At 42.4% G+C, this 25,663-nt stretch overlaps 1 protein-coding gene and 1 non-coding gene across 2 annotated transcripts in view; both read left to right on the top strand.

Annotated features, from left to right (window-relative positions):
* LOC126455985 (1-phosphatidylinositol 4,5-bisphosphate phosphodiesterase epsilon-1-like) overlaps nucleotides 1–25,663 on the top strand; it is a 464,968-nt gene that overhangs the window by 264,507 nt on the left and 174,798 nt on the right. Inside the window, exon 7 of the mRNA XM_050091742.1 lies at nucleotides 10,621–10,918. Within this exon, the coding sequence (XP_049947699.1) occupies nucleotides 10,621–10,918 (298 nt within the window). The remainder of the gene's footprint in view (nucleotides 1–10,620; nucleotides 10,919–25,663) is intronic.
* On the top strand, nucleotides 10,365–10,435 carry Trnat-agu (transfer RNA threonine (anticodon AGU)). Its single transcript has one exon. It is a non-coding gene; the product is annotated as a tRNA-Thr (tRNA).

Below are 25,663 nucleotides of genomic sequence, written 5' to 3' on the forward strand. Positions count from 1 at the left end.
CCCGACAGCACTGAACGTCGGTGATCTCATGGAACCGGTGTATTCACTGCGGCAAGGCCGTTGCCCACAAAAAAGTAAAACAAAATAAAAAAATAAAAACGGGAGGAACTCATGCATCTGTCTGTAAACTCTCTTATAGTGTTGCTTTAATCCTCTTCTAGTACCCTATCCCACACGTATTTTATCCTTCCTCAGACCGTGAGATGTAAGACTCTATTTTCCGTGATGTATACAGTTTGTATCATAATTAATGGCAACGCATACAGTTGAAAGTACACGATACTAGAAGGAAAAAAAGTCAGTAAACGTAGGGTCGAAAATGCATACCTTAAGAGCTACGAGCAATTTTTCATCTTCGATACTGTGAAGTAAATCTCTTCTACTGAAAGATCTTTGCTTTCCATACGTTATCAGTCTTGCTTTCCTTACCGTATCAGTCCACCTAATTTCCAACGTTCGTCTGTAGCACTACATCTCAAATCCTTCGATTCTCTCTTCTGTCCCGATTTTCCCACAGTCCATGTTTCACCACCATACAATGCTGTACTCCAGATAAACATTTCCAGAAACTTCTTCCTCAAATTAAGGCCTATATTTCATAGTAGTAGACTTCTCCTGGCCAGGAATGCCTTTTTTTGCCATTGCTAGTCTGCTTTTGATGTCCTCCTTACTCCGTCCGTCATTGGTTATTTTCCTGTCTAGGTAACAGAATTTCTTAACTTCATCTGCTTCGTGACCATCGATTCTGATGTTAAATTTTTCGCTGTTCTCATTTCTGCTACTTCTCATTACTTTCGGCTTTCTTCGGTTTACTCTCAACCCATATTCTGTGCCGGCCGCAGTGGCCGAGCGGCTCTAGGCGCTACAGTCTGGAACCGCGCGACCGCTACCGTCGCAGGTTCGAATCCTGCCTCGGGCATGGGTGTGTGTGATGTCCTTAGGTTGGTTAGGTTTCAGTAGTTCTAAGTTCTAGGGAACTGATGACCTCAGAAGTTAAGTCCCATAGTCCTCAGAGTCATTTGAACCATTTGAACCATATTCTATACTCATTAGACAGTTCATTCCATTCAGCAGATCCTGTAATTCTTCTTCCCTGGCACTCAGGATAGCAATGTCATCAGCGAATCGTATCATTGATATCCTTTCACATCGAATTTTAATTCTAATCCTAAATCTTTTTTATATTTCCGTCACTACTTCTTCGATGTACAGATTGAACAGTAGGGGTGAAAAATACAACCCTGTCTTATACGCTTTTTAATCCGGTAGGTGTGAAAGACTACATCCCTGTCTTATACGCTTTTTAATCCGAGCAATTCGTTCTTGGTCGTCCATTCTTATTATTCCCCTGTGGCTCTTGTACACATTGTATATTACCCGTCTGTTCCTACAGCTTACCCCTATTTTTCTCAGAATTTCGAACATCTTGCACCATTTTACATTGTCGAAAACTTTTTCCAGGTAGACAAATCCTATGAACGTGTTTGGGGATATTATCGTGTTAATTTCTGTAGTACTTCTAAAATTTTAGTGAGTATCGGAGGAAGATGTGGATCGAGGGCAGCCCAGAATTCTGCAGGCGTGCAATTCTCTCGCTCATGTGCAGAGTTCTGTGGCCTAGCTGCACATTTCCCCCGCTATCACGCTATGCTATCTGAGGTAGAATATGCGGAAATCACGAACGTGTCGTATTTAGATGGCAATACAGTCGTACAAAGAGCATTAAACATTTTGCTTGCACCTTTGTTTCATATTTCGTAAAGATTTAGATCAGATACAGAAAAGTTTTCTGTATCATTTTATTATTTTTGGAACGCTGAAGACATAATAAAATTTATACCCGGTACAAACTGTTACATTACGGTCACACACAGCTAATTTCGCAGATTTTTTATCACTTGGTTTGCAACTTAATTATGACTCAACTAGTTTCACAACCGAAAAAAGGCTTTCACAGGTGTATGGAGATCGAAACATTGTATCACGTTTGTAAACTCATTACGGAGGCGTTCATACTTTAAGAGCTATGAGCAATTGTTCATCATCGTTTCTGTGTAGCATGTCTTTTACTGAACAAGTGCTCATCGCTCTTAAGGTATGCATTTTAGAACCCACATTTACAGAGTTTTTTGCTTGGTTGGTCCGTAATGCCTCCTCCCAAAATATGGAAAGCAAAGAGCTTTCAGTAGAAATTCCTTTTACAGTGTCGGAGATGAGCCGGCCGGGGTGGCCGAGCAGTTCTAGGCGCTACAGTCTGGAACCGCGCGACCGCTACCGTCGCAGGTTCGAATCCTGCCTCGGGCACGGATGTGTGTGATGTCCTTGGGTTAGTTAGGTTTAAGTAGTTCTAAGTTCTAGGGGACTGATGACCTCAGCAGTTAAGTCCCATAGTGCTCAGAGCCATTTGAACCATTTTTGTCGGAGATGAAGAAGTGCCCATAGCTCGTAAGGTGTCATATAAGAACCCATGCTTGCTAGATTTCTTTGCTTAATGATCCTTCCCGTCACATCCTTGAATATTGGCCGTCCTCCTGGGACATCCTCAGTAGATGGAGCTTTGATTTTTGTAGGTATGCTGCCGATACAATAGAATTCTTTACAATATTATTTGACGAGGTAATATTGCGTAAACTATACTAATTTCCTTTGTTACCGATATACCGATGTTTTTTCTTGTTGTGTTGCACATTTCACGAACTTTTCGATAATGACCCCGTGCTGAAATAATCTGATAAAGTAAAAGTGAATGACGGAGTAAAGAGATATTAATTTAAAAAGAAAATTAAATAGCCGATGATCTCAAAATTGTTTTAATCTTAAAAAACAATCAAGCATCTCTTCCCTGTCTAATTTTTCTATCTTTCCATTCATTTGTAGTAGTCCTCCCTCTCCTTCCATATCTTGCAAGCAAATATTTTCGTCTTTCTTTACCTTCTACGCTCAAAATTCTCAATAGTGAGATCCATGTAGACTGATCTGCATCTAACCTCCACAATGTTTCCTCTGCTGTCCTGCTTCGAGAGACAGTGCTTTATATCACAACGATCGATGCGTTGTCTGCTCCTCTCGCGAAGTTGTCCACAGAATTATTCCTTACTTATTGTTTTTATTGCCCCTGCATTATGTGGTAAGTTTGAGCAGTGTGCCCAACCGGGATTCGAACCCGGACGCCTTACTATTGAGGGCATAATGCTACTAATTACACCATCGGACCGAAACTTTGCCACGAAACTGTGAGACGAGGACTTCCGAGAAAAATGATATAGAGGGAAGTTATTTTAACGAGAATTCATTCTTTTACTCCAAGCAACATTTTTAAGGAAACGAGAGGATTGCTTGGCAGGTTGAAGCTACGGAAGGATCCGGTAGATATGATAAGATGGCGTCACTGGTGGCCAACTGCCCGGTGACTACAAGGATCTGGTTTGAAATCTCGATATGGCGTACAACTCTAAGTAGTCATGTACAATCAAATATGCTCTTTAAAGTAAAAGATTTTATACAATAGATGATTTGTACAGTGTACGAGAATGTAACTAAGAGTGAATTTTTACTATAAATGAAATTGTTCAGTCCTTGCATGACCCTCGGCCAGTATAACTGGATCCTATATTAAAGGTAAGAAGTATTAAAATCTAATTTGTAACATATTATAGCGTTTAATATTTTCTTGCCGCTGTATATATTTGCACGGAGAAGTAGATCACTTAACTATACGATCTACTATAAGCTGCATTTACCTCTATTTTGTGTCTAACGAACACCACAAAATGTTGCGGGTGAATCTTGCTGGGCAAGTTTTTAATGAGAACCTTTGGCTTCCCGCTGGCGAATCCGTACGTTCATTAAAACCATACCTCCTCGCTAACGAAACAGTTTGGAGATCATACATTGACAAGATTCTTGCTGCTACACAATCCATCTGTCTACGTAGCTGGCGATTGGAGCGACAAAAATTGCCTTAACTTCTGTAAACAGAGGCTCTCATAGGTCGTAACACCTTCTGAATAATGCTGCTCACTAGCACCTCTCCTCAATACAACCGTATTCTTTTTTCTTTTTTTACGTTTAGCTATGCCGCGTTTGTGCATTGCGGCGAGCAGCGCATATTAATTGACATGCGAGCAAAGCGCTTTTGTGCAAACCATGTTAACAACTTATTAAGAGGATGATACTGACATTGTTGTATAGTTACGGTTGGCTGCCACTCAGCTCACGGTAGGCGACCGCTACCTCGGAAAGCGAGTAACCTTCTTGATACTGGATTATACCCAGTGTGCATTTCAACCTCACGTACATTTATAAAATCTTTTCATTAACCAGGCAGAGAGGGCTTTACGAGTCATGATCCATTTTAGTGTCGTGGATTTTTCAACTAAAAACCAGACGCGCTGCTTATGAGATACAGGTGAGAATTTCTAGTTCCACCATTTACGTTACAATAAGGGAAACCTCGGTTGGAACGGTGCAGTGCAAACTACTTTTAATTTAATTCTGTGACAATATGTGCCATACAAAAATGAAAAAACCTGGCGGGTTGTCAGTATTAGAGGAACTGTGATCATAAATGTTAGTTTCTCTATCTGTTTCTAACTTTTTTTCTTTTCGGAGTACTTTTCTACTAGCAATGTTGACTTTCTGTATATGTGTACAAGTAATGTATCATGTGGAAGTCTTAATTCCAGATGAGAGTTAATATGATTAAAATTTCTCTACAAGCGAAAACTGATGCTTAACTGTAACCAAACATGAAGTGGCGATTTGTGGGGTAATTTGTTACAAATTCGGTGAGGCTAGTTGTTACGATGAAAAAACCTGCCTCGTGTCATGTGCAGCTTCTTATTATGTATCTTCATTGTGAAGGCAACATGAGAAATTGCAAAAAGAAGACAAACAGAGGCACAACGCCACAAGTAATATATACTGAAGCGGAAAACGAAGTAATGTCAGATTAAAAGCAATTTTTAAAAACAAAACAGACTTTTCTCTAATATTGATAACAAATTACATTTAAGAGAAAAACAATAATAAAAACTGTAACATTTTTGTCAACGCCTATTAGGCTACACTATGAATAACGGTTTACTCCACCCACTGTAACAACATGTCACATTGTAGGGCAAACTGTAACAATGTGCATCACCCGTAATAATCATCAATGATATTCCTGTTAGCTGAGCTTAAAGGGAAAAAAAAATGCGGTGAATCTGTAACAATGGTGCTACATTACAAGCTGTTTCGCATTAAAATAACTCTAAAATGTTCTTGTACAAACATCATTGAAATGAATTGTAACAACTATTCCCAGTCCCCTCCAGTTAAGATTGGCAGTTTCTTACCTCACGCTAGGCAACTAATATGTCAAAAGGCGAGTAATTTTACTGTTCAAAATGGTTCAAAGGGCTCTAAGCACTATGGGACTTAACATCTGAGGTCATCAGTCCCCTAGACTTAGAACTACTTAAACCTAACTAACCTAAGGACATCACACACATCCATGCCCGAGGTAGGATTCGAACCTGAGACCGCAGCAGCAGCGCGGTTCCGGACTGAAGCGCCTAGAACCGTTGGACCACTGCGGCCTGCAATCTTACTGTTATTGTTTTATATGCAATGTATATGTTAAATTTCACATTGGTTAACACACTGCCAGCAAGCGACTACTCAGGGAACGCAGTCGTCCCCCAGTACTACCATCACCCCACTCACCACTGCCTAGAACAGAAATCTTCACAAACTGAACTCACATTCTGCCCTGTCACACAGACAGACAAATTAATACAGTACCAATTTGTTCTAAGAAAGAACCTGAAATGGATATTGTCTAGTAGCAAGAGAAAGCGGACCGTAACAATTTATCATGAAATATTCATTTCTACGTTCATAATAATCATTTTTATTGACTGCACCAAGAATAATTTGTAGATACCCGTACTCCACTGGCAGAGTTAGCCCACGTCACGTTTGGTTCCATAACTATCGACACACAACCCCGATTTGTGTTCATAAATGATACATTGTCCCTTCTCCCTGAATGTTTGTGACGCCATCGGAGAAACTGTCGTTGTTGTTGTGGTCTACAGTTCGGCAGCTAAACAGCTAGTCTATCCTGTGAAAGTCTCATCATCTCCGAATAACTACTGAAATCTACATTCATTTGTACTTCCTTGCGTATTCTTTCCTTGGTCTCCCTCTACAACGTTTACTCCCTGATACTTTCCTCCAATAGCAAAGCGAAAGTTCCCTGCGCCTCAGAATACTTCCTATCAATCGATCCCTTCTTACAGTCAAATTATGCAATAAATTTCTTTTCTTCCCAGCCTGATTCAGTACCTCTTCATTAGTTACGCGGTCTAACGTTCAGGCCGGCCGGAGTGGCCGCGCGGTTAAAGGCGCTTCAGTCTGGAACCGCACGACCGCTACGGTCGCAGGTTCGAATCCTGCCTCGGGCATGGATGTGTGTGATGTCCTTAGGTTAGTTAGGTTTAAGTAGTTCTAAGTTCTAGGGGACTGATGACCACAGCTGTTAAGTCCCATAGTGCTCAGAGCCATTTTTTTGTATTCAGTCTTAACACATTCCTCTTCTTCAACAATATTTTCGTTCCTATAGCTTGTCTACTTTTTGTATCCTCCTTACGTCCATCATCATCAGTTATTTTACTGCCCAGTACCGAAACTTATCAACTACTTTTGATGCCTCATTTCCTAATCTAATTCCCTCAGCAACTCCTGATTTAGTTCGACTACCTTCCGTTACCCATGTTTTATTTTTGTTGACGTTCATCTTATACTCTCTTTTCGACGCCTTCGATTCCGTTCAGCTGTCCTTTCAAGTTCTTTGTTGTCTCTGTCAGAATTAAGGTGTCATCGACGAACGTGAAAAGTTTTGTGTCTTCTTCTTGAACATTCACAGTTCATAGTAATTGACGGAATGTCTTCGAGTAAGACAGAAGCGAATTCTGGCGTTCCCCACGTTAGTTTTACAGAACCTTTGCTGTTCCTTATCTATATAAACGATTTGGGAGACAGTCTGAGCAGCCGTCTTAGGTTGTTTGCGGATGACGCCGTCGTTTATCGATTAGTAAAGTCAACAGAAAACCAAAACGAATTACAAAACGATTTAGAAAAGATATCTGTATGGCGCGAAAATTGGCAATCGACCCTAAATAACGAAAAGAGTGAGCGCTAAAAGGAATCCGTTCAACTTCGGTTACACGATAAATCAGTCAAATCTAAAGACCGTAAATTCAACTAAATACCTAGGAATTACAATTACGAACAACTTAAATTGGAAGGAACACATAGAAAATGTTTTGCGGAAGGCTAACCAAAGACTGCGTTTTATTGGTAGGACACAGAAAATGTAACAGATCTAAGGAGATTGCCTACACTACTCATGTCCGTCCTCTTTTAAAATACTGCTGTGCGGTGTGGGATCCTTACCAGATAGGACTGACGGAGTGCATCGAAAAAGTTCAAAGAAAGGCAGCACGTTTTGTACTATCGCGAAATAGGGGAGAGAGTGTCAGTGAAATTATACAGTATTTGGGCTGGACATCATTAAAACAAAGGCGTTTTTCGTTGCGGAGCAATCTCCTCACGAAATTCCAATGACCGATTTCTCCTCCGAATGCGAAACCATTTTGTTGACGCCGACCTCCATAGGGAGACGATCACCATGATAAAATAAGGAAAATCAGAACTCGTACTGAAAGATGTAGGTGATCGTTCTTTCCGCGAGCTATACGATATAGGAAAAATAGAGAATTGTGAACGTGGTTCGATGAACACTCTGCGAGACACTTAAATGCGATATTCAGAGTATCCATGTAGATGTAGTTGTAGAATTCCTTCTCCAAATTTTTCTTTGATTTCCTTTACTGCGTGCTCAATGTACAGGATATAGGCATCGGGGATAGGCAACAACTGTGTGTCATTCCCATCTCAAATACTTGAAAGAGTGTGTTCCGGTCAACAACACAAAAGCTTTCTCTAAATCTACAAACACTATAAATTTAGATTTTCCTTTCTTCTAAGATAGTTGGTGCGTCAGTACCGCCTCACTCTTTCCTAAATTTCTCCGGAACTGAAATTAGTCGTCTCTGAGTATGGCTTCTACCAGTATTCCAACTTCTATAAATAAACTAAAACAAAACGAAAAATCGACGCACCACCAAGGAATTATCCGAATGAGACTGAAATCGGTAGATGTGATGTGCATGTACAGTCAAACAAATGATTACAATTTCAGGAAATTTAGTTGATTTATTCGCGAGAAAGAACCTCACAAGCTGAGCAAGTCAATGACACGTTGGCCCACCTCTGGCCATTACTGAAGCAGTTATTAGGCTTGGCATTGATTTATAAAATTGTGTGATATCCTCCTCAGGGATATCGTACCAAATTCTGTACAACTGGCGTCTGAGACCGTCGAAATCCCGACATAGTTGGAGGGCCCTGCCCATAATGCTCCAAATGTCCTCAACTAGGGAAAGATCCGGCGACTATGTGTGGGTGGGAATTATCTTGCTGGAATGTAAGCCCAGGATGGCTTTCCATAAAGGGGAACTAAACGGGGCGTAGAAAATCGTTAACGTATCGCTGTGCTGTAAGTGTGTTGTGGCTAACAACCAAAGGGATAATGCTATGAAATGAAATGGTACCCCACATCGTCACTCCTGGTTGTTGGACCCTACAGCAGGCGACAAATGGTTCAAATGGCTCTGAGCACTACGGGACTTAACTTCTGAGGTCATCAGTCCCCTAGAACTTAGAACTACTTAAACCTAACTAACCTAAGGACATCACACACATTCATGCCCGAGGCAGGATTCGAACCTCCGACCGTAGCGGTCGCGCTGTTCCAGACTGTAGCGCCTAGAACCGCTCGGCCATTCCGGCCGGCACCAGGCGACAGTCGGGTTGGTATCACCTCTGTCTGGGGCTTCCCCAGAGACGTTGTCGGCCTGGAATCTCATTAGCCCGCTTCGAATTAAGCCCCGATGACCAGGGAATACATGTCTTGAGACGCCAGAGGTATACCAATCTTAATGTCGCCTGGCGTACAGCCCGACAACCAGGAACGGTGGTCTGAGGTGCCATTTCATTTCATAGCAGGAGGTCTTCGATTGCTATTCATGGCACCCTTTTACTACACAGCCTTACGTCGAGGATATTCCGCGCCCTGTTTTGTTGCCCCTCATGGTAAACTTTCCAGAGATTATATTTCAGGAAGATAACGCCCGCTCGCAAGCGGCGAGAGTTTCTCCTGCTTGTCTTCATGTTTGCCAGAGCCTTTCCATTGAGAATGTTTAGACCATTATGAGCAGAGCCCTCCAACGAGCCGCCCCTTCCATCTCGCCCGGATTTTGACGCTCTAACGCGCCAGTTAGACACAATTTGCCACGATATCCCTCAGGAGGACATCCTGTAACTCTGTCAATCAATGTCAAGGAGAACAACTGCTTGCGTAAGGGCCAGAGGTGGTCCAACACATTACTGACTTGCACAGTTTGTGAAGCTCTTTCTCATGAACAAATAATCAATTTTTTCTGAAATAGTAATAGGATGTTTGTCTGTACATGTACGTCACATCTACGAATTTAATTCCTTCGTGGTGTGACGTGTGTTTACTTATTTATTTATTCCTAGAGTGTAATTCGTGCCAGTCTATTGCAAACATAATATTCAGACCTGTCAGTACCAACTTTCTTTGGATCTGGAAATATTACATGCTAATTGAAATCTGGTATTTCAGTTGTTTCATATATCTTGCATGTCAAGTGGAATATTTTTCTCGTGGCTGGCTTTCCCAACGATCTCTACAATTCTGAGGGAATATCGTATACTGCAGGGACTGAGGGAATATCGTATACTGCAGGGACCTTATATCTTTCAGTATTCCGTCAAATTCTACTCACAGTGAAGGCTAGAAGCTGAACCAATGAATTAAAATTTGTATAATGACTGAGGCTTAAACCCAAATCTCTTGCTCACTAATGAGATGTGCTAACCACTACACCACTGTAGCATCGTGACTACCACCCCTGCATAGACTATATTCTAGTCCATTGACCTCCCTAACACACACTTCAGATCACACCTTCATCCCATTTTCCCCTTCTTAAATCGTCAATGTTGCAAATGCCCTCCAACATTGGAATAGCACCCATTTTAGTACGTAATGGGGAAATGCTGCCTGTAGCTCAGCTGCAGGTGATCTATGATCTGATAAGTTGTCAGGGAGCCTTGGCAATACTGACTATGTAAGGGGCGGGGGGGGGATCGGGCTGAAGTTGTAAATTGACGTTTGTTTAGGGATAGCACTGGACTAGTGTATTCTGTGCAGCTGTAGTACCCACAGTGCTACGGTGTGTAGTGGTTAGCACATCTGCCTAGTAAGCAGGAGACCTGGGTTCGATTCTCAGCCGCGGCACAAAATTTAATTCATTGCTTCAGGTTCTGTCCTTATCGAACATAAGTTGAGACTCACATGTCTCCAGGAAAATGTAATTCCATCATGTCTTCTCCCAGTATTAGCCATTCCCGCGTGGCCGATTTGAATTTTCTGAGAGTCTCATTTACGACGTCTAAGTGCGCCACTCCGCCGTGTGTCCGCAGGTCAAACAAGCTGAAACCGTTCTGGCTGTCGATCACGGAGAAGGAGTCGCTGCCGGTGCTGGACTTCCTGTCGGCGGCGCTGCTGTCGGCCGAGTACGAGCGCGCGCTGGCGCGGGCGCTGGCGATGTCGGAGTGCCGCGTCGTGCCCTTCTTCGGCGCCTTCCTGCGCGAGCTGCGGGACATCCTGGCGGGCAGCCCCAGCCTCGTGGTGCTGGCGCCGCCCCCGCACTCGCCCTCGCCGGCGGCGGGCCCTGCGGCGGCGGCGGCGGCGGCGGAGGCGGCGGAGGCGCAGCTCGAGGTGAGGCGGCGGCGCGGGGCGCGCGCGCGCTCCTCGGCCCCCAGCCACAGCCGCAGCGGCGGCCGCGGCCGCGCCCGGCGCGCAGTGGTAAGCCATCCCTCCGCCCCCACTCACGCCGACACTCGCGCTCCGCCCCCGCACCCGCCTCTGGCGACGTGGCCTGGCCGCTGTCTCTGCGCCGCGCCGTCCGCTCGCTCGTCACCTCGACCTTCAGGTTCTTCTCGTTCTGACCGCGACCCGACACCCGCGCTGTCATCATCCCCATCTGCACTCGTTACGTCAGCCCTACGGACCTTCCTTTTTCCTCTCTACTATTCCAAAGTGTCTTAACAGAACTGTTTTACGATTTTCCGGAACGAATCATTTTGCCTCTGGTGTGGTTTCTGTAAGTAATGCACTTACCGATCTACATTGTCTGGTGCAAAGTATCTGAACGTCTATTAGTGGACATTAATATGAGTTGTGTCCACCTTTCGCCCTCATGACGGTTTGAAATGTGTTGGTGACACTTTCTGTGAAGTGTCTGAATGTCTGTGGAGGAATTGCAGCCCATTCTTCCTACGGAGCCCAAACCACAGGTAGTAGAGATCTCATCGTAAAGGTGTTCCATCTGGTTCAGATCTGGACACAGGGCAGCCTCGTACACTTCAGGAATGTTATTTTCCACAAACCGTTGCCTCAAAGATGTTGTTTTATGACAGGCTGCATTATCATCCTCATACAATCACCGTCTCCGAAATATTCCTTAACTGTATGCAAAACGTAATGATGTAAAATGTATTCATATTCTTCCGCAAAAGCGCTCTAAGGGGACCACACCCTGACTTCGAAAAATACCCACATTTCATAACACCACATCCTCCATACTTCATTGTTGACGCTACACATGGTAGCAGGTAAAATTCTCCAGACATTCGCGAAAACCAAACCCTCCTCTCAGGCTGCCAAAGCGTGTAGCGTGCCCGCCTTCCTAGCTGAGGGGTCAGCACATCTGACTACCATGCAGTGGGCCTGGGTTCGATTTCCGGCCGTATCTGAGACTGGGTGTTTTATTGTCATCGTCACCTTTACATCATCATCCACATGCAACTCATCCAGTGACTTGCAACTCAGCGGCCGAATTTCTGCATTTGGGACTCCCGGCCACCAACGCGGTACGATCATTTCATTTCAGTGTATAGAGTGACTCGTCACTCTACCAGTCATCCACTATTCAGTGGCGTCGCTCTTTATACCACCTCAAGCGTCACTCAGCATTGACTACAGCTGCTCGACCACTCTGTACCCTTCTTTTAGCTCTCTACACGCCTCATCGTCCTACCTGGACTGCTAGCAACGGTTTGGAACTTACGAGTGATTCCTTCCACTAACTTCATGCGATCTTCCAACTTCCATAATGCTCGACGCCAATGTCTGTCAGTACATGGGGTCTGACTGGTTTGGTTCCGTGCTTCCACTTCAGAATCACATCACCAACGATCGTCCCGGGCGGCTTCGGAAGGATCGAAAAATCCCTGATGAATTTGTTACTCATGTCACATCCAAAGTCTAATCCATGGTCGACGGTATTGAGCCCTCCTGGCCAACCCACTCTGGTGTTACTGTTTCTCTAATGGCAATACGCTACCCCCCCCCCCCCTCCTTTTATATTCGTGTATGCATCTCTTGCGACATCTAGTGGTCAGGTAGTGTACCCAAGCACGTCTCACGATCCACCCATACAGATTCATTTCTAACAGTACTACCTTCCATTTTTCAAATTTCACACGTTTTGCTAAGCAGTTGTTCGATTTCGGATCTCCGTCGACAGCTCCCTATTAAAAGAGTTACCTTCCCATAACTTGTAGACAAGTTGAAATTTATAAGGCGCAATCAAAAAGAAACGAGCCGAGGGCTTTAAAAAGAAAAGCGCTGAATGAATAGTAATGTCATTCCCTGCGGAGGAAGATGCGGTCCCTATAAGAACATGTCTGTCCCAGATTCGCCGCTAGAGGGATATGGGAGCACACCCACGTGGCAATAGAGCAAACAGTCGTGTGCGTCGACCGTCCACTACACTCGGTCGTGCAGAAAAGAGTTAAGTGGAGGCTTCAAATGAAGGAAAAGGGGGTTACTGAGCTGCCTAACAGCGTAAGGAGTGCGGGGAACCGAAATTCATCAAGGAATGGCACCAGTGTACGGAGAACACATCATTTCCGTTGCTAGAGTCAAGGGGTGGCACAAGCGATTCAGGGAAGGACGGATGTCGTTGGTCAGTGATTTATGGTCTGGAACGATACACCGCATTACTAATGGCACTGTCCAGCAGGTGGATGGCCAAATTATTCGAGAGCGACGAGTTAAAGTACAGCCATTGTAGCAGAAATCGGATTCAGAGTCGAAAGTACTTAAGAATAGTTTCAAATTTCTCAAAAAAGCGTCCAAAGGGTGCCTCAAAGTATTTAACCAGCACAGAAAGTATGTCGAATGGAAGTCTATCTCCAGCATCAGCGGCGCTATGCCAGGAAAGGGGATGAGCTCCTGTCACGCATTGTACCCAGAGACGAGACATAGTACCATCACTGAGAACCAGAGACAAAACGACGATGTCTCCAGTAGAAGCGTGCAGCATCTACGTCATCCAAAAAACTGAAGTGCGGGAAAGATTAAGCAAGCCTTTTTCTTCGACTACTCTTCGCAAAGAGATCAAATTGAAACGACCAAGGCAAACCACCAGCTCCACGACAGAGCGAGATCGCATACACAGTCAAGGAGCTCATGCATAGATTCAAATGAGAAGTCCTCAGTTATCCTCTATACAGTCTGCACCTGTCCTCCTGCGATTATGCCATTGCGGATGAGTTACAGATGGCTCTGAGAGGAAACGATTCACCACAGACAAGGAAGTGGAGCAGAAGGTTCGTAACTGGTCCACGAAGCAACCACAAGAATTTTACCTGACGGTAATTTACGGCCATGTGTCACAGTGGGACAAGCGCATCAACAGTGCTGGGCAATACTTTTGAAATAAAGGTTCAAGTACAGTTTACAGGGCACCAGCTCGTTCCTTTAATCTCCCTGATATAATTTACTAGTCTGAGCTTTAATCCGATATTGAAGATGCTGTAGACCAAACTCGGATGTGTCGAGAGAACCAAAGTGAAGTTCGCCCATGCAGGAGACTTTTCATAAAATTGTTTTCAGCCAATTCTTGAGTACTGTTCGTCGTCCTAAAAAATTTTGGAGCTGAATTGAGAGCAATAGGGAAGATTCAAAGAAGAAATGTGCGCTTCGTAACGGGTAGTACAGTCAGCACGAGAGTATCAACAAACTCCTGTGAAAGATGCCCTTCTTTCAAACCTTCGAGAGCCCAAGTTCCACGTATCAAGAAAAATGTTATTTATTACAAATAGTCAGTTGAAGGCCACACACTTGTGAGGACGAGGGAAGTCAAAGATGAAAGAAGAGGCGTCAGTAGGTGGTCCAACATAGAACACTGTTAAGCGGTCCACAGATATCTTAAAGAAAATGATGAGTCAAAATTGAGAGGAAGAGAAACGAAAAGTAGAATAAATAGTGCATAAGGACTATGAGGAATACAGGGAAGGATATAGGGAAAACGAGAGACAGAGAGAGAAAACGACGATAAAATAGTAAGAAAAGAAGGAAAGAAAGCAAAAGAAAAAAACGGTGAAAAGAGAGAGTAAATAGTTGAATAAACATGGAAATGCTACCAATTAAAACACTAAAACACTAAATTCATGAACGGGTGGAGGGATGGGGGAAATTGTTAACTGATGTTAGAGGGTAGAAACAGAGAAGAAAAAAGAGAAAAGGTAGGGTAAGAATACTACTCGGAGTACGTGGAGAAGGGTATTACTGTCTCCGTAATATAATGTGCAAAAATGGAACCGTAACTCGGTTGCAACTCCGAATGCCTTACCACTATACCACTTATCACAGAGATAAATGATAAAAAAATATGACAAAATGAAGACAAATGCTACAGTTTTTTAAAAACACTACCCTCTGAATAACATGGATAAATTTCTGGTGCTAAATGCTACGTAACGATGGTATGTTAGTCTCCTTGAGTGTACCCTTGCCAGCTCTCGCTGTGTCTCTGACCTCAATGCAAAAAGCAGACTGCGGTCCAGCTACGAACCTCGTTAAGGAAAAAAAATCTCAAAATATAGATAAGACTATTATATTCATTTCGTTTGCCACAGCTGTTACTTATCGTATGAAGGATATACCTACAACCATCACAGCTACTACAGAAATTGTTCTGCATTTCTTGCTACTATTTTGTATCTCCGGCGGTGAATCACATAGGATCAACTACATTGGAAGATTGCTTAAGAATTCTGGAATATTTGGTAGTGGAAACATAGACTAAACGTCAAATCTAAAGGCACGTCAAATAAAAAGCTGTGAGACCTTTTCTGTACGGAGCAAAGACGTGGGAAAGAAGCTAGCTGTAGCTCGAATGAAGATGCTTAGATAGATGTATAGAGCAACTGGAATGAGAAAGTCCGAGGAAGTATAAGGTTTCTGAGGAGTCAAAAACAGTCCATAAACGGGAAGACGAAGACCAAAGCAGAAGCAGAGTGACTTTCCTCGAGAAGACCGGAAGGAGAAATAACTGATATCACAGCCTGAAATCACCATTAGTCATGGAAATAAAACAAAAATAATTTTATTGGCAGTTGATCTGGTGATAATTATGATTTTCATATAAATATAAACAACATATTGCTACAGTGACTTTATACAAAGTATGTCTTATTCGTTCGTTCTAAAAATAGTCGTTATGGATGGGCCACTAGCTCTATTGGACATAGGTTAGGGAAAAGGTACTGGCTCTTTTCTTCTCGAAAGAATAAATCCATTATTTAGGTAATGTGAATAGAGAAAATCTAAATCGGTTATTTCAAAGGGAGTTTCGATCCCCACTCCTTCCGAATACGAGTTGTGTTGTAACCAGTGCTCTTTCTGATTTATTCACTCACCACGAGCGATTTTGTCTACCAGAGTCTCTTAGTATGCACGTTTAATGTAGTGTAATGTTCTTATCTGTTTGAGAATTACGCAGCTAGACAAAGGGGGGAAGGGGGGGGCAGATATCCGCAGCTTTGAAGATTTCGAGTTGATCGTACACGCGGAATGAATATTTTATTCGTCAGTTTGTGTACGCAGTAGTGGAATTTCCTGACAGATTAAGATTGTCTTTCAAGGCGAGATTCGACCACGGCATCTTACTTTTCGCGGACTATGCTCTTCGTACTGAGATATCCTGACGCTGCCCACGACCTTCTTTCGCATCTTCCTCCGTCTTTCCAGTTTCTTCGAGAATTCTCCTGCACATTTTGCTTTATTAATACTTCCTATTTTAGAAGTGTGTGTGCTTCCTCTTCACTTTTCCAAATAATTGAAATGAAGTACTGAAAACCTTGAGAACTGACCTCATTGCAGTCCTACAGAACAAATGCCATTGCATTATTATTCTAATAACATTTAGAAAATTTTCCACTGTTGTCTCAAAACGTTATTTCGTACAGTCGTTAATATTATTGAGGCAATGGGCGTCCCAAACTACTTTAGGAAGCTCCGTGACGAAAGCATCAAATTCGTGTGTTATTATCGTGCTTTCCCCACAAAACATGTGGTAGAAACGCTAGAAAGTGCTACACAAATGAGATGAGTATTTCGAGCGCACGCAGAGACAGCAGCTGTGGCTTTCGAGCGGAGCATACTTAAAATATGTGTTGTATAACAAACAGTAGAGTATTAACGTTTTATAAAACTCTTTGAACTGGTGGATAGAATAGCATTAAATAGTACTAACATTAACTCTGTTTCACTTTGTTATAAGGAATTTGTCTCCTTTAGAGACATGATTCGAGAATATTAATGACTTTTATCATCTTTTGTACAAGGAATCAAAATGATTATGTGGTAGCATACTAAAATTGTGTGCTTTATGGAACGTCTGACTTGTTGTAGTGCATAACCCAGAGCATGTAGAGAGGATTACGTATTCAGAGTGTTTCATCTATAACACATTTCGACCACACAAGGTCTATTTTCATAGTCTCAAGAACATTACTATCAATCTCTTTTAAAGCAAGTCATCGTGGTCGTGCATGCATCAGATTTCACCCTGCACTAAAAAAATTTATTTCGTAGTTTTTCTTCAAATAGCAATACACAGAAGTTCAAACACTGGAGTTAACAGCAAAAATGTGTACAGGAACCATTTTCCATTGTACGAAAAATCACAGACTCAATGTGCAGTCAGCTATACAGGGCGGTTGATAAACGTCTCCACGGTTTCAGAAGCAGACCTCGCAGAAACTACAAGACATACCGAAAACTGACACTTATCGGCGGATAGATCATCTCTCTATGCTTTGATTCCTAATATTCCCCATGGCGTGGTTGGACTAAGGATGCCAGAACATGTAGGCAAGTCAATCCGCTCTGTATCGTCACGTCGAATCAGTTCGCGCGTGGAGATAGGCAATACCAATGAAGAGATTTCCACAGAGGGCTACTGTCGAGCTCTGTCGAGCATTTCGTGTTAACGACTGCAAGGAATCGAAGGCACATATTGATATTCAGAGCGTCACAAACGGTGCCTATATTGCCCACCTCTAATTTGAGTTAACAACTTCCCGCTGAAATGTATATTTTCTGTTTGTCTAATACACGGTCCTGTCACATTAATATGACCACTTGACAAAAGCCTGAATACCCACTTATTGCAGCGCAGAAGTAAAGAAAAGGAGTCATTGAGGGTCTGGAAGGCACCGACAGTGCTGTGGAGCTATGCCGCTAGCGGTGCCGTGCCCAGCTGTGATAGGTTCCACGGTTGAGGATCCATGGGGCAAACAGCCCCATAGAAGTGGTCCTACTGACTCTTGATTTGATTTAAATCTGTGGGATTTGATGGGCAGAGAAGTAGGGTAAACTCACCCTGGTGCTCTTCGAACCAGACACGTACGCTGCGAGTGAGTGACACGTTGCATTGTTCAGCTGATAGATGCCATCGTGTTGAGGAAAAATAAACTGTATGTAGGGGTAGACATGGTCCCTAACGATAGATGCTTAGTTCTGTTTGTCCATTGTGCCTTCCAGAGTGACGAGTTCACCCGAGGAATGCCACGAAAACATTCCCCAGACCGTAACACTCTCTTCACTGGACTGGACACTTCCCAAGTTTGTTGCAGAGCCGTATACGCCAAAGGCCATCTTTCCGATGGAGCATAAAACGTATTTAGTCTGAAAAGGCCACCTGTCGCTACTCGGTGGACGTTCAGCTGCGGCACTGTCGTGAAAATTCCAGCCTTCGTCGCCGGTGAATGGCAGCAAGCTTGGGCGCACGAACGATGCGCCTGCTATGGAGGCCCATACATAGCAACGTTTGCTGAACAGTCGTTGAGAAGACATTGTTGGCAATTCCTTGATTCATCTGGGCGTCGGTTGCTCAACAATTGCACATCTGGTATACGTTAACCATGGCGACTTGCGAAAAGTTTCCAACATTAGCCTTTCGGAAATGGCTCCACGCCTGGCGCGAAAGCCTATGGTCGTGTCCTTTTGAACGTCAGATGAATCGCTCCTTTTCCACATAGTGGCAACGACTGCACTGCTTTTCGCGTCCCCCCCCCCCCACTCCCCGGTACGTTTTAACTACTCTCCAGTGCTAGTGCTGCCAACTGCCGTCAGTGAGTGGTTATTGCACGTTGACGTCGAACATAGACGGTTGTCAGATTAATGTAACGACCGTGTAATTTCTTCACAATTATCTCCTGAAACGGTTGTCAGATTAATGTAACGACCGTGTAATTTCTTCACAATTATCTCCTGAGTACATGGTCTCCTGAAACTGTATATGGGAACGGGCTGACTCTGAGCACTATGGGACTCAACTGCTGAAGTCATAAGTCCCCTAGAACTTAGAACTACTTAAACCTGACTAACCTAAGGACATCACACACACCCATGCCCGAGGCAGGATTCGAATCTGCGACCGTAGCTTTCGCGCGGTTCCAGACTGTAGCGCCTAGAACCGCTCGGCCACTTCGGCCGGCTATGTGAATGGGTTTCGTGGTGCTAGGACTTCTTCATAGGGCACGACATGAAACAAACGACATTAGGTAGCCCTAGTCAAAGACAGGGCGGTTTTATCAGTTTCTAAGGATAGACAGGGACTCATTTTTGCAGTTTAGGGACTACTGACATGAAACGGGCTTGTTTAGACCTAATCTTATGCAGTCTGTGAAGAAGCTCAGTTTAAAACCATAATCCGAAAAAGGCCTTCGCTGATCACCCTCGTCGTAAAGAAGTCTTGAATCTGTGAGAGGGCTACGCACCTACATTTATTTCGTACGGACCGGTTTCTTTGAACTGTTATTTCTTTTTGACTGTTCGATGCGATCTGCTTATTTTCTGTCACCTTTTCCAAAGAATTCCGAAAGTTGCTTGGATGAAGTTTGAATAATCGTTTATGTAAAACACCATTACTTTGTAGGAGAAAAATTCTTATTGGCCACTATTTATGAAAATCTTGCGGATTCTTTGTGATACCAATTCGACACGGTAGACTATATGACATGAGGGACCTGACTGTCGAAAACAAAGTATCTCATTTTCCAGAGATTTGGTAATATGAAAACAATTGATTCTGGTTGTGCCCAGAAATGAAGAATATATTGTTAAATTAGATTCTGTGGCTTCAAGCAAACGATGCATATACAGGAATGGGAGTCCCAGAAATCTTCTGACTAAAGAAATGGAAGTGGAACACCACAGCCGTATTTTCAAGGTATTTATTATTCAGACGACTAGTTTCAATGCTACATTTGCGTCATCTTCAGGTCCCGCTATAAACCAAATAAAAATAAAACATAGGCGGTTTATAAACACTCTCACACGTTGAGAAGTGTGTAATACTTCCCATTCAAAAGAAAATAGCCTACCAAATCATAAGTTTAATGAATCACAGTTCAGAAATGCTGACAATAATTATGCACTGAAGAATGGAAAAAGTGATAGAAGCCACCCTAGAGAAGATTATTTTAGTTTGTTTTCGAGAGGAATTAAACACGGAAGGCAGTACTGACACTACCACTTCGTATGGAATACAAGTTGAAAAAAAAAGAAACACATTTATAGAAGTCTAGATTTAGACAAATCTTTTGACAATCTTCATTGGAATACATTCTCTGAAATTCTTAAGACAGCAGGGATTAAATACAGTGAACAAGGAGAAATTTTGATAGATATTTAATTTTCAGGAAAATAGAAACTTCTGTCAGAGACGGCAAAGGATTTGCAAAAGTAGGTAAACGGAGTGGACAGTATCTTGAAGAAAGGTTATAAAATGAACATCAACAAAAGTAAAATACGGATAATCGAATATAGTCGAATTAAATCAGGCGAAGATGTGGTAATAATATTAGGAAATGAGACTCTAAAAACAGTAGGTGAGTTTCCGAATTTGGGCAGCAAAATAACTGACGACGACCGAAGTACAGAGGGTATAAAATGCAATAGCAGGAACAATCTTTCTGAAAAGGAGAAATTTGTTAACACAGAACAGAAATTTTAATATTACGAAGTCTATTTTTACCAGTATTTTTCTGGAGTGTAGCTTTAGAGGGAAGTGAAAAGTGAACGATGAACGGTTCAGACAACAAGTGAACGAAGCTTCAGTGGTGCTACAGGAGAATGCTGAAGAATAGACCGGTAGACCTGAAAACTAATAACAATGTACTGAATCAAATTGCGACAGACAGAAACGTATGTCTCAAATGGACCAAAATACTGAACCGGTTGAGAGAGCGCAACCCGAGGCCTAAAGAAATTGTGTAGTGACTGCAGGAAGTGTGAGGGATTACCATGGCAGAGGTAGACAAAGGCTTTACTCCATCAAACAGGTTCAAATAGTTGTAGTAGCTAAGAGGATTGCGCAGGAGACACTGTGCCAAGAGTTACAAAAAACTAATCTTTAGACTGAAAATCACAACAACAATGACAAACTGTACTGCATGAATTACTCGTCAGGCATTTTGTACCTAATGAAATATTAATTTCCGGTAGTTGGTTCCTCATCTAAGTATACTCAGCTTACTTTCTGTGTAGTTCTGACGAAAGTCTTGGGACTCCCGGTGTTGATAGAATACTGGAGGAAAATGAGCATACTCCTCAAACTGTATGTCGGAAGCATTATGGAATCAAGTGATCACAAGAAATATTACATACTATTATGTCCAAAAACCTGTTGTGAACGTGAAAGTACGCATTTTGAAAAATGGAGCACAACCATGAAAAACTCTTCTACAGTAACAAAAAGTCTGCTGAAGGATGTGGCTGCCAGATAGTTTTTGGCAGCGACGTGGGATGTTCTAATTAAAATAGTTCGGGTGGTCTGTTGACAGTCGATCCCATTCGCGAGAAACGGCTGGTGTCGGAAATATGGTTCGTATCTTCGAGTATCACAAGTATTTTCCACAGGTTTCATATCTGTAGAATCCATGGGATGAATATCTTCAGCTATGATAAATACATCTATCAGAGTATCTCGATACGAACGGACATTGTCGACCCTGAAAGCAAGTGTGGACCGACTCTGAGAAGTCACACATGCAGTTGTTGTACCTCATATCTGAGGGTATTGGTATTCCTCTGGCCATCCTTAAGTCCAGGAACGAGGACGCCAACCCTTTTCTGAACTATGCCAGTATGAGAATTGTCTCATTGTACAATGTTCCTGTGATTTAGTGGCTAAAATTTTCCATCCAGGCGAATGTGCGACGAGGTTGATGCTGCAACCCGGAACGGGTTCAATCTCTATAGAGCACTTTCCTTCACTTAGTTTTGGTCCATTCTTGATGTTACTGACTACAATAAAAGGACTCGTCTCTGTCCTTACGTAACAGTGGCACACAATACCGGAGGTGTGGCTTACAGACCTACTGCTCTGAGCCAAAGTGGCCAAAGTGCGGTTCTCGTCCGCTCTGAAGTCAGTTAACTTGCAGTCATGGCCGAATTTCAGTATGCAATTAAGTCTAGATCATACAAGAACCAGAGTATTCAACGGCCTTATCTCGTTGAATACACTGATTCCTCTAAGAGCACCGAATTTAAGAAACGTCAGGCATGGACAGTGCTTGAGAATGGGTGACCACATGGGTACGGTACCCCACGTCTTGTTGGCTGCTTACTCAGTTTATGGGTATTGATCACTACGATTAAATTCCGAATCTCTCTGCAGTGTCTCATGAAGTGAGGATATGTGGCACTATTGATGGCCGTCCGTTTGACGGGAAGAGACGTTAAATAAGGCAGACTTCTTGGCATTAAATGGTTCAAATGGCTCTGAGCACTATGGGACTCAACTGCTGAGGTCATTAGTCCCCTAGAACTTAGAACTAGTTAAACCTAACTAACCTAAGGACATCACAAACATCCATGCCCGAGGCAGGATTCGAACCTGCGACCGTAGCGGTCTTGCGGTTCCAGACTGCAGCGCCTTTAACCGCACGGCCACTTCGGCCGGCTCTTGGCATTATTCGAGAAGAGTAAGATACGTGCTGGCACCGAGTTTCATCCATCTCTCATCATCGTCCAACACAAAAATGAAACCACTCTACAAGGACCCATTACAGTCACCTACACTTTATCAGATACACTTAAACAAACAACTCTCACACTTCACGATGAAAAAATCAGGTTGTGCGCGAAGTACAGGAAAACATTTGTAATTAAGTGGCTGAACCAGCCCTTCGGAGTACCTAACCAACAATGTCTTACGGCTTTTAAGTCCAGATAAACATCTTCTCATACACTAATATCGATCAGCCATTTTTTGGCGTACGTCGTACATTCCATGTAACTCAGAACTGTCGCAAAAGCTTTCCAGTTGACGGTGTCCTATAACTTTCAGATGCTCGCTGAAAACCGTACTGTACCACCATCAATTGCTATGAAGAAACCTTTATTATAACTTCCACTTTCGACTGCCACATATCATTATGAGGCACAGAAATATTCTCAGTCATTGTGAATACAAATATAACGTCAATTCTACTCCACATAACCTCAAAAACACAAACTGCGCGTTAGATAAGATTTACACATTCTTCAGAAAATGTTGCCTGTCAATAACCTAACAGTAAAACACATCCAATGAAGGATGGTTGTAAAGTGTTACAGCATCATCCCCCTAGACTCTTAATTAGGACGTCGTTATGTGTTAGATTCTGATCGTTATGTGTTGGTTTCTGAGGTTCAGTTTAGCCGGCCGCGGTGGCCGAGCGGCTCTAGGCGCTTCAGTCCGGAACCGCGCTGCTGCTACGGTCGCAGGTTCGAATCCTGCCTCGGGCATGGATGTGTGTGATGTCCTTAGGTTAGTTAGGTTTAAGTAGTTCTAAGTCTAGGGGACTGATGACCTCAGATGTTAAGTCCCATAGTGCCTAGAGCCATGTGAACCATTGTGAGGTTCAGTTTGCGTCTTGACGTGATGCAGAGAGGAAGTGAACATCGTATATGTGTCCACACAGACAATGTGAATGAAAAAAATTCCTATACCTGATAGTAATTTGTGACAACCGGAGGTAGCAATTATAAAGGTTTCATTTGGCAGCTTATGGTGGAACAATATGATTTTCGACGTCGTAAAAGACTTGGAATGACACTCTGTGGTGTACTCAGCTCTGGTCAGATTGTGATTTCTACCTGACTACTTCTGGCGCGAGTGAGTCGTAGTCCAAAAACAGACACTGTGGTGTACACTTCACCAAAGACTACACTATTACCACAACACGATTGAGACATTCCAGATGCAATGCAGTTATTTTCATTACTTATGAAATACACGCCAATACGATGCTGTAAGTCTTCCTCTCCTTTACAGAAACCACTAACTACGTGTGTGCAGAAATCTACTCTGTCATTTAAAGTCATGGACAATGTGTCATTTCCTCTCCCCCCTATCATGTCCCTTTGGACCATAGCATAGAAGGTGTTGTAAACCATTACACGTGATACATATATGTACTGAAAACCATTTAAGTTTCTGACAGAACTCTTCAGTATAGTCATGTGCCATACATATTATAATTTGCAAATTAGTTAATTATGAAGATATACACTTACACAATTATTATACTCATTAAATAAATTGTCCTGTCGTTTACTTCATTCCTCACTCTCTGTTTTGCCATGTGTACATGTTCATATTCTTAAATCATTAGACACATTATCTTACTGAACCTTCACTATTTCGTTTGGTAACAACATGATCCACAATAAACAGTGAATGGGGCTTGTCAGAAAAACTTTTTGCAGAAAAGGATTATAACTGTTTGAATGCTTAAAATTTGTCTTTTTGACATCTCTGTTGCACATGAATATTTTTGATATAACTAGTTTTGATCAACGTCGATCATCTTCAGATTTGTGTAATTGCATAAGTATCCTGTCTTGTCCATGTGGAACTACTCCTAAACAGATCTGAAAACCATCAACTTAGAATAAAACTAGTCACATTAAAACAATAAATGTCCAATGGAGACGGCAAAACAAATGTTAAATTTTAAATATGACAACGATTCCTGAATCTCTCATGACGATTGTATAGGCAAAAGTTTTTAACCCTCCCACTGCTAGGACATTTTAGTTTTACTGAGCATCAGTGGGGTCATAAAGACACCAAGCAAGTTACGTGGGATATATTGGCAGTATTTTAGTGAACTGACATAAAAATATACATTATATGTGTACAAGGTAAAATAAATATTATGTTCAAGAGAATGACTCCAGTGGTACCGGTACTCAGTGCAAAGATGGTGAGTAAATTTTAATGTATTAGAAGTATAAAACTGAACAAAACATCGCTGAATATAATTGACTCAGGAGGAGAAAGTCATATATTTTGAAAACAATGGGTTTGAAAACCAGGGAGAGTAGATTTCCAATGTGCCAATGGAGTCATATTGACCCAAATGGTACTAGGAATCACACAACAATAGCTGAAGCAAGAACACTCAAATGAGTACCAAAAATGGGTTTGAAATAATATTTTCATTGTTGCAGGTGTTTCATATAATGGCTGCTCAAAGTAACTATTGTCATTCTATTTTCCTAAATTTTACATTCAAGAAACAAGCAAACAATTTAAACTGGGGCATACTGACCCTAGTGGTACTAGGTGCAAAAAAACTTGAATAAATTTTAATGTGTTGTAAATATAGAAGTGAACAAAACATCATTGCATACAACGGGCACAAAGGGAGAAAGTATGTATTTTGAAAATAATAGGCTTGAAAACCAGGCAGAGTATATTTTCAGTGTGCTTATGGAGTCATACTGACTGCAGTGGTACTAGGAGGACTAAATGTCCTTTCTCAGGATAAAACTGTACATAGTTACAAGATCCTGAAGTAGAAAGAAAAACACTTTTGTTTACATCATTCTATCAGTGGTGATCTAAAAAAAAAATATTCGAGCTTATACAATACTCATGAGTAACACTAACGAGCTTAAGTCACTGTCCTAAGATAATACTACCGGAAAGTATAATAGTGTGCTGCGAACAATTGACAGAAACTGAAGTACTAACTTTAGAATGCATAAATAATACGCAACGGAGGGAAGTAAGTTAACTGTGCAATGGATGGGTAGTATGGAATGGAAAAGGATCATATTTAACAGAGTCTGCCAAGACACACATTACATAAAGACATACAGTTAGGTTTT

The sequence above is a fragment of the Schistocerca serialis genome, chromosome 2 (genome assembly GCF_023864345.2).
Source record: "Schistocerca serialis cubense isolate TAMUIC-IGC-003099 chromosome 2, iqSchSeri2.2, whole genome shotgun sequence".
Classification (NCBI taxonomy): domain Eukaryota; kingdom Metazoa; phylum Arthropoda; class Insecta; order Orthoptera; family Acrididae; genus Schistocerca; species Schistocerca serialis.